Raw genomic sequence first — 9,369 nt, 5'->3', positions numbered from 1 at the left:
GCAGTACCTTAAGGTCCATATTAGAGGAAGACGTTGTGTCACACTTGTCTCGGACGTAAGCTGATACTTTACTGGGGCCCAATTGACATGAAAGTATTCCTAATGTTTCCGCCACGTGTCAGAAAATCCAGTAGTGGACCCCACAGTTAATTGCTGCAAAATTTCAGTATATGTACCTTCCTTCTTCCTCACGAGACGGTCGTGTTCCTTCCTCTGTCTCTCTCAACAAATTCTCCATAATTTGCTTTTTAAATAAGAATATCAATTCTTTTTCTCTTTTCTCCATTCTAATTTCGCAAATAATTTAAAACCTCTATTTTAATCTCTTAAGATTTAATAACTAAAATAAAAAGAGTTAGGTATATTCCAATATTAAATTTTTAAATATATCTGAAACTTAATTACTCTGTGTCGAGGACCAGATATTTTGATGGTCGTTCACAATCTTAGGGCTTTCTCAGATCCGAAAATCACTCTATTTGTAGCTTCGAACTAACCCATTTTGAAATTTTTGTTTTTTTTTTCTTTCCGGTTATATTTCTTGTTGCATTTACTGTGTGATTTGAATTGAAATCATTGGCTTTTGCATCAAGATTCTAACTTTTTGAATCATCTTATCTGTACATTTTCTCTAGTTGAAAATATAAAATTGTACAGTATTTGGTTTGTTATTCTCTTTTTAAATTACATTAATTTCACTTACATTCTTGATTTTATCTTGCAATGTGGGTTGGTGTTAGGTGAAGGTCCTTAGATTCTGGGATCTGGGGTTGGTGAGATTCTTGTTTTACATTGTTCTTGCAAATTTTTCTGACCCCTTTTGGATCCTAAAACGTACTAGTCTCTCTTTGAGTTATTGGGGTTCCGATCCATTCATTGTTTGTCAAGAAATCTAGTATAATAATTTTATACTGATTGGCATTTAAGAGAAATGCTGATTGGAATTCAGCTAAATGTCAGAGACATTGAGTGAAAATGGATTGGATTTTGTGTTAAAAATAGGATCTTGTGGGGAGTCCATAGAATCCTATTTAGGAAGAGGAGGAGCTTTAAATTTAGGATACCATGGGCTGTGTTTGCTCAAAGGGGGTTTCTATTAAAAGGCATGGCAAGAATCGAACTAAGGATAAAGAAAAAAAGAAATCTTCTTCCGAAAGGCTTATTGCATCAACCAAGGAGGATGTTTTAGTGGAGGTTGATAATGGTGGCATTGATGCGAGGACGAGGCTTATATCAACAGAGCCAATTGAGAAAAGTGCAGGTTCCACCCCACCAGCTTGGGATGAGGGAGAGAAGAAGCCTATAGTTTTTGAGAAACCTGAAGTGCCACAGGTGCAAAGACGGGCAGCAACAGATGCCGCTGAGGTTGGAGGACAACCTCAGATCAATAGAATATTCAGTGTTAGGAATGGAGTTGACGGTGCACAAGTCGTTGCTGGATGGCCATCATGGTTGACAACTGTGGCAGGTGAAGCTATTAAAGGCTGGGTTCCTCGGAAGGCAGATTCATTTGAGAAGCTGGATAAGGTGAATTTTAAGCAAGCAATAGCAATTTCATTTTGCTTCCAAATAAGAATTATTGATACTCATTAGTATACCTGCTTTTTGTTCCTGCAATTTCTTTCCGTTCCAATTGATTCTTATCTATAAAAATATCAATGCAGATTGGCCAAGGTACATACAGCAGTGTATATCGAGCCCGAGACCTGGAAACTGGAAAGATTGTTGCATTGAAGAAAGTACGATTTATCAACATGGATCCAGAAAGTGTTCGCTTTATGGCTAGGGAAATTTTAATACTTCGCAGGCTAGATCATCCAAATGTTATGAAGCTTGAAAGTCTTGTGACCTCTCGCGTCTCAGGCAATCTGTATCTTGTCTTTGAATACATGGAACATGACCTTGCAGGTCTTGCGGCATCACCAGCTGTCAAATTTACTGAATCTCAGGTGTGTTCTTTAATTTGCAGTCTGAGTCACTTAGATATCTTACCACAGGAGGCAATGCTGGATGTTACACACCCACACACACAAATACATATATGTATATCTTTGTGTATGTATATATTAACATCACATGCAATTAAATAGAATTACTTGAAATTTCAACGATGAACCGAAATAGAGATGCATGAACTTAAGGATATTAGATCTGATCTCGCTGGTACAAATAGCCAAATAATCTATTGTGCTTGAGTTCTACCTTGGTTAAATTTTTTTTTTTCCGACTCCCATCATCCCTTTTTGTTCAAGGGAAAGTATGTTCAATTTTCTGGCAGTGTGTTGTAATGATTGATAATTCAAATTTGGAGAGAGGCAGCTAGATACTTGTCCATGAATAACTTAAAAGGATCAGTTATGCACGACATTCATCCTGGTAATAAAGTTGCTAAGGTTAGACCTGATGGAATAATGAAAAGTTTTCACTTTCTTTCTTATCACCTTTTCATTTTTATATATATCTCAGATGAAAAATTAAGGGATGAAAAAGGGGAAACACATCACTTTTTGGACAGTTGGAAATATGCACGATTCGAGTAATTTGGCATCTGCCTGACAGTTGTATAATTAATTTTTTAGAAGTTTTATTTATTTTTAACCCTCTATGTAAAGACTCCTTGTTTTAAGTATAGGTGAGAAGCTATTTATTTTGTGTAAAATGGTGAAATCTCGGTAGTCGTGGAAGGCATGTTAGATGGCTATAATTTTGAGTCTATAGACTAAATGCAGAAAGTCCTGAGAGAAGTGGCTTGACCTTGCTCCTTCCTCTCTCGTCATTTGAGGAATAAATGGTAAAGGGAAAAGGGTCAAATTTACCCCTCTACTTTTAAATATTGTTTATATTTGTCCTCCGTTATACTTTGGGAACAAAAATACCCCTACCGTTACAATTCTTATCAAATATGCCCCTATCTCTAACAGAGGTCCAATGTGACAATGACTCAGCGATTAAAATTCCATGTCGGTTGACATTCGAGTGAGGTGGATGCCACGTGACATGCCACCTCACCACCCTAACCTTATTTTACCCCCTTTCCCAGTAGGACAATACTTTCTCTAGATCTTCCCATTTTTCCTTTTTTTTTTTTTTTTTTTTTTCCTGGCATCTTCTCTTCCCCACCCAAAGCTACAAACAACCACTAACAATTGCGTTGGGGAAATAATCGTTTTAGGTAGCCTCTAATTTCTTATGGTGATTTTAGTTTCCATTTTTTAAGCCGAAAACTTTACAACTACAACAACAACATACCCAGTATAATCCCACATAGTGGGGTCTGGGGGTAGTGTGTACGCAGACCTTACTCCTACCTTGTGGAGGTAGAGAGGCTGTTTTCAATAGACCCTCGGCTCAGGCAAGCATAGGTACCCCAATAATAACAAGAAAATAAGACGGGACAACACCGAAAAACCATGTAAAAGCAGCATACATAACAAGATAGTAAGATGATCGAAATGCCAAAAAATAAAAAACGACAGGTATTCAAATAAGCCTACTACCAACCAAATGTGAGAGTACATACTAACACTACCGATATGAATAATCTAGACTACCTAACCTAATATCCTAATCTTCAACCTCCACACCTTTCTATCACGGGTCATGCCCTCGGTCAGCTGTAGCTGCGCCATGTCATGCCTAATCACCTCACCCCAACTCTCCTTCAGTCTACCTCTACCTCTCCTAAGGCCGTCTAATGCCAACTTCTCACACCTCCTTACCGGGGTGTGTGCTTCTCCTCCTCACATCCTATCTAATCTGGTGTGCCCACACGTCCATCTCAACATCTTAATCTCTGTTTCCTTCATCTTCTGGACGTAGGAGCTCTTGACTGGCCACCACTCAGCCTCATACAACATAGCCGGTCTGACCACCGCTCTATAAAACATACCTTTCAATTTTCAAATTCGAAATCTGAAAACTGAGTTTGTTGGTTACCATTGTTAGAATCGTTTGGAAAAATCATTTGTTGTGCTTAAGTTTAGATTCACTTACTGATTTGGCAAAATGTAGTTGAAGAGAAACTAAAATCACCATTGAACTATTTGGAAAAGCTTGAAGAACACCCAAATGGGTCTGTTGTGAATCCGTGATTGCTTAAATCTGCCTTTGCCATGGACCCAACTTCTCCAACTTGATTCACTTAAAATTCTAACATATAACGTTTGCAAGATTGAATATTTTGATAAACTAAGATAATAGGTGTGCTTCAAATGAGGAGTTCTCTTAATTTGGAACATGAATCCTAGCCAGCATATGAAGATTTCATCGTTCTTCCATTGTTTGCTCTATTCTTTTCCACAGGCAGATTTTTGCGCGATATATCTGTTTTTGGGATACTTTTGTTTTTAATTTTTGTTTTGGTAGCTTTTATGAAATTAGCTCATATGATTCAGTCTTGAAACTTTTTGATATTTGGGATTTTTTGGATTGTCTTTAGATGGGTTTTTGTTAGTTTTGCTGATTCTTTAATGGATGGATCCGAATGTCAGTTGGGGGAGTGGGCAAAATAAGGTTAGAGTGGCGTGGTGGCATGCCACATGGCATCTACCTCATCCAAATGTTAGCCCACGTGGAATTTTAATAGCTGAGTCATTGCCACAATGGGATTACACTGGGTTTTTTGTTGTTGTTGTTGTAGTCATTGCCACAGTGGATCTCTGTTAGAGATAGGGGCATATTTGATAAGGATTGTAACGGCAGAGGTATTTTTGCTCCCAAAGTATAACGGAGGTCAAATGTAACAATATTTAAAAGTAGAAGGGTATATCTGGCCCTTTTCCCAATGCGGTTGGGTCTGGGGCAAGAAATATTGGAGATGTATGTTGCTCACCAAAATTGTCTTAGTTTGTCTGATTTTTTTGTCTACATGTTTCTGGTTACATATGGTGGTTGCAAATCTGCTGCCCTCTTTGGTTTCAAAAAATGCTTCCTGTAATTTTGCAGATTAAATGTTACATGCGGCAGCTGCTTCGTGGACTTGAACACTGCCATAGTCGTGGTGTCCTGCACCGAGATATTAAGGGTTCGAATCTTCTGATTGACAATAATGGGAACCTCAAGATTGGCGATTTTGGGCTTGCAACTTTATATCAAAACAATCAAAGGCAGCCTCTAACAAGTCGTGTAGTTACTTTGTGGTATCGACCTCCTGAACTTTTGCTTGGTGCTACAGATTATGGAGTGGCTGTAGATTTGTGGAGTTCTGGTTGCATCCTTGCTGAATTGTTTGCAGGGAAGCCTATAATGCCAGGAAGAACTGAGGTATGGCTAAAGTCACTGATTTGTTTTGTGTATTTGGTTATAAATAAGAATAGACTGATATATCTTTTCTTGTTAATAACTGACTAAGAACCTACCAATCAAAAAGAAAAAAGAGAACGAAGAACCTAAGCACATATTAGGGCGAGCCGGCGAGCGAAGTTCATACTGCACCTTTCATCTATCATATCTCTTGATTGAAGTGATACTTCTGAAGAACATCAACCTAGTATTTTTTACCCATATTAGGAATATGTTTCCATGTGTGATCTTGATTGTCAAGTTTCTAATGCCACATGCTACTGTATTGCTGATGAACAATAAGGAATTTTCTTAACTTTTGCTCTTTAGGTCCAGCCACTTGAGCGCACCATATAATTGTTAGTCTAGCAACAATTTCTTTTAGATGAACATTGTTTTCGCCTTTGAGCACTTTTGGACTTAGGATGGTAATAGTGATGGATCTCCAAGGCTACTCTTTCTAGACCTTCCCCAAAAAAGCGTTATCACCTTTTCTATCAAAATCTCTTATATCAAAACAATATGAATTATAATACGCTTGCAAGTTACTCATACAAAATGCACTAGTCTCACTTTACCAAAGAAAGAAATGTATTAGTCGCTTCTGCATTTTGCTAACTGCATTGTACACCATTCTACATTTAAACACACAAAAAGTGCATTTCTCTGTATTATAGCTTATCATTTCTCTTGGTGCATCTATTCTCATTGTGTGCCTATCCGATGTGCATCTGTAAATGTGTTTTAGAAAAGGGGGTGTGCGTGGGCTTGTGATTGTCTCCTGGTCAGCATCCCTTGTGGGTCAGGAAATGAATGACTCATTGTATAAGCTGTTGCAGGTGGAACAGCTGCATAAGATCTTTAAACTTTGCGGTTCACCATCCGAAGAATACTGGAAGAAATCAAAATTGCCACATGCAACGATCTTTAAACCTCAACAGCCATATAAGCGCTGCCTTGCCAACACGTTCAAGGACTTCCCTGTATCAGCTTTAGCACTTTTGGATTCTCTCCTGGCTTTTGAACCTGAGTATCGGGGTTCTGCTACTTTGGCACTTCAAAGTGAGGTAAAGCTTAGTTTCTGAACGATCAATAACTTGTTTTATCAGTTCAGAAAGCTTTTTACACCCTCAAATCAGGAAGTCAACTCATTCAGACTTTTCTTGCCATATTAGCAATCTTTTCCCCTTTCTGGGAACTCACGGTCTTGTCTTCGTTATATCGGATTGTTTCTATGCATAGCGCTAGTAAAATGTTGTATGATGTAGTTTTGGTTACGAAATATGTATATACAGTTATCTGACTGCTAAGCACAGTGAAGAATGTTCTCTTATTGCTTTGATTTTCTGCTTATGGTTTTTTGCCTCTTCTTTATTTCGTTGACGCTGTTTATATAATTATATTGTTTGGGTTCTCTGTTCCAGTTCTTCACAACGAAGCCTCTTCCTTGTGATCCGTCATCTTTACCCAAGTATCCTCCAAGCAAGGAATTTGACGCTAAGATGAGAGAAGAGGAAGCAAGAAGGTACTCATTATCTATTTTTTCCTTTTCGTAAAACTAGTAGATTTATTGACATACAATATCTTTTAACTACATATGCTTTATTTAATCTGATCTTGTCCTTAAGGATGTTTTGTAGATGATGATTCTCTACTTTTTGTATAAATTTGCATGTGGTGGTTTTCCCAATTCAACCAATAAAATTTATTTCTTCATCGAGAAAAAAAAGTAGAATGCCTTGTTGTATTTTCATTTTTCTGTGTATTGGCGATTTGACATCTCTAAGTTCTTACTATAAAACCAGGTCTAGTAACTTTTTCTTTGCCCAAGCAAAGGTGTCCAGATTGCATTTTGCTATTCTGCAGGCGTTCAGGTTTCCTGCCTGGTTTTCAACCATAATTTACCAAAATCATCGAACTGTTTTTTTTCCCCTAGGGATAAAGAACCAAATCAAAGAGTTTATATTGCTGCAGTTGACTCAAAAGGACTTTTACCACTTGTTGCTGATAGCCAATATTTATTCAATACACTTGCTTGAACTGTAGAGCATTTTTTGTTCTCATTGGACTGACCATTTGCTACATTTCTCCTAATTAGCTAATATTCTGTTTTCAGGCAGCGAGGAGGAGGTATCAAAGGATCTGGTGTTGAATCTAATAGAAAGGGCGCAAAACAGTCAAAAGCAGTACCAGCGCCTGATGCTAATGCTGAGTTACCAGCATCCATACAGGTTTTTTCCCCTAAATACCAATAGCATATTTTACCATGTATGCTCACCTTTAAGCTGTGTAAGATTTGCATATAACCTGTATTTCTGTGGCATGTAGAAGTGGAAACAGCTGTCAAATCCCACAAGCATTAGTGAGAAGTACAGTCGTGAAGAGGATGGCGGTTCTGGTTTCCCTATTGATCCCAGCAGAGGATCTCTATATAACGGCCATTCATCACAAGTCAGTGATTCTGGAAATTCCATAAACACAAATATTAATGGACTTGGCCCTCTTATGAGTTCTCAACGAGGATTTGATTCTTCAAGATTTGGAGAATTAAGTGCACGTGGGTCCTTCAGACCTCACGGTGCAGCAGCTCAATTGTCCAGGTTCTCCAATTCAGTTGCAGCTCATGGTAGTTCAAGATTTGATATGAGCAGGGATTCACAGTGGCCTGAAGAGCACATGACTGGAAAGTATAACCAGCTTAATGATTCTTCCTACTCTCTTTTGGGGAAAGACTCTTCCAGTAAGAAGGACAAGCATTCAACAGGAAAGGAGTCTACAGCGGTAAGGAACTTTAAATTTGCTTTACGTCTTGGTTATTTTGACCCATGGCTAGTAGTGGATTAAGGTTGAAATCCTGCACCTCATCAAAAACTTAAGAAAGAAAAAGAAAGATGAAAAATACTATGAAGGAGAAATACTCATAGAAAGGAAGCTTCCGTTTTCCCCTTTGGCTGAAGAAGAAAAAGGAGAGAGACAGAGAGGCATACTGTAATGGGGAAGGGCGGTTGTAAAGTTCTATCCAGATAGAATGCCTTATTGTTTTTATTTTTTTGCCGTAGGGTTATATTCCCAAGAAGAATCGAATCCACTACTCTGGACCATTGATGCCACCCGGTGGAAACATTGACGAAATGCTCAAAGAGCATGAGAAACAGATACAGCAAGCTGTCCGGAAAGCTCGTCTTGACAAAAATAAGATGAAAAAGGAACACAATGGCAATGGGCAAACAGAATCGCTCTTACACTATACAAGCAATGGTCGGTGATTTGTACAGGAGGAAAAAGGATATAACCTTTTGATGAAGTTCAGAACACTAGCCAATGCTAGAGTTTCATGAATCAAGGAAGCAAAAACCAATCCTTCACTAAGAAAATCTCAGAGGCAAGAGAAACAAATGCTTTACTCACATGCAGAATGCACATTATACAGTTCCAGAATCATATCCTAACCTTCTCCTGTAACGGCCCTTAGAATGAAAAAAGAGAGCAGTTTTTTTGATGTTGTATTATGGGGGGAATTCTTTTGGTGGTGTATGTCTTGGGAAGGATTCTTGTACAGTTATACATTGGTCAGTTCATGTAAAGGATAACCTTTTTTCCCAAATTTGTAGGAACTTTACGCCTCAAGCCAGTATCTGGCCTTGGAATACAGATCTACATTAAATGCTCAAGCCTGTAAGATACATTAATTTGATGGTAGGATCTAACATTAAGTATCAACGCATCAAATTATCTGTTCTATAGATTCTTCTCTTGCTTCATGTGACTGCTGTTTCCGCAGCAAGTCTGGAATGTACCCGGAACTTGGTCATTTTCTCTTCTTGCATCCCGGCCATTAAGTGTAATCTCTCTCTCTTTCCCTCTCTCACTTTTTTTTTTTTTTGGGGCTTAAACGCGGATTATCATCACCATGCTAAGTTCTCTTCAATAGAAATGCTCCACTCCTCCCAAAGGGAAGTAAACCAACAAACAAGAGAGAGAGAGAGAGAACATTTTCCTAGAGTAACTGGTGTACTACAAAAGTTCTATGCAGATATAGAGTCGCTTTCCACTGATGAAACATAGCAAATTGTGATTAGTTTGTGATTA

At 38.2% G+C, this 9,369-nt stretch overlaps 1 protein-coding gene across 1 annotated transcript; it reads left to right on the top strand.

Moving 5' to 3' along the window:
* Positions 1-207: 207 nt before the first annotated feature.
* On the top strand, positions 208-8,951 carry LOC104104747 (probable serine/threonine-protein kinase At1g09600). Its single transcript, XM_009612899.4, has 8 exons — positions 208-1,527; positions 1,665-1,949; positions 4,945-5,262; positions 6,120-6,347; positions 6,705-6,805; positions 7,397-7,511; positions 7,609-8,061; positions 8,340-8,951. Exons 1-8 carry the CDS (start codon positions 1,066-1,068, stop codon positions 8,544-8,546), a joined length of 2,169 nt encoding a protein of 722 aa, XP_009611194.1. The 5' UTR covers positions 208-1,065; the 3' UTR covers positions 8,547-8,951.
* The last annotated feature ends 418 nt before the right edge of the window (positions 8,952-9,369 follow it).

Source organism: Nicotiana tomentosiformis, chromosome 1 (assembly GCF_000390325.3).
Source record: "Nicotiana tomentosiformis chromosome 1, ASM39032v3, whole genome shotgun sequence".
Lineage (NCBI taxonomy): Eukaryota > Viridiplantae > Streptophyta > Magnoliopsida > Solanales > Solanaceae > Nicotiana > Nicotiana tomentosiformis.
This window is presented reverse-complemented; position numbering and strand designations above follow the sequence as displayed.

Coding starts and splice junctions, on each gene's coding strand:
- LOC104104747 (XM_009612899.4), top strand. CDS start 1,066: ATGGGCTGTGTTTGCTCAAAGGGGGTTTCTATTAAAAGGCATGGCAAG. Junction 1,528..1,664: donor CATTTGAGAAGCTGGATAAG/GTGAATTTTAAG, acceptor ATATCAATGCAG/ATTGGCCAAGGTACATACAG. Junction 7,512..7,608: donor AGTTACCAGCATCCATACAG/GTTTTTTCCCCT, acceptor TGTGGCATGTAG/AAGTGGAAACAGCTGTCAAA.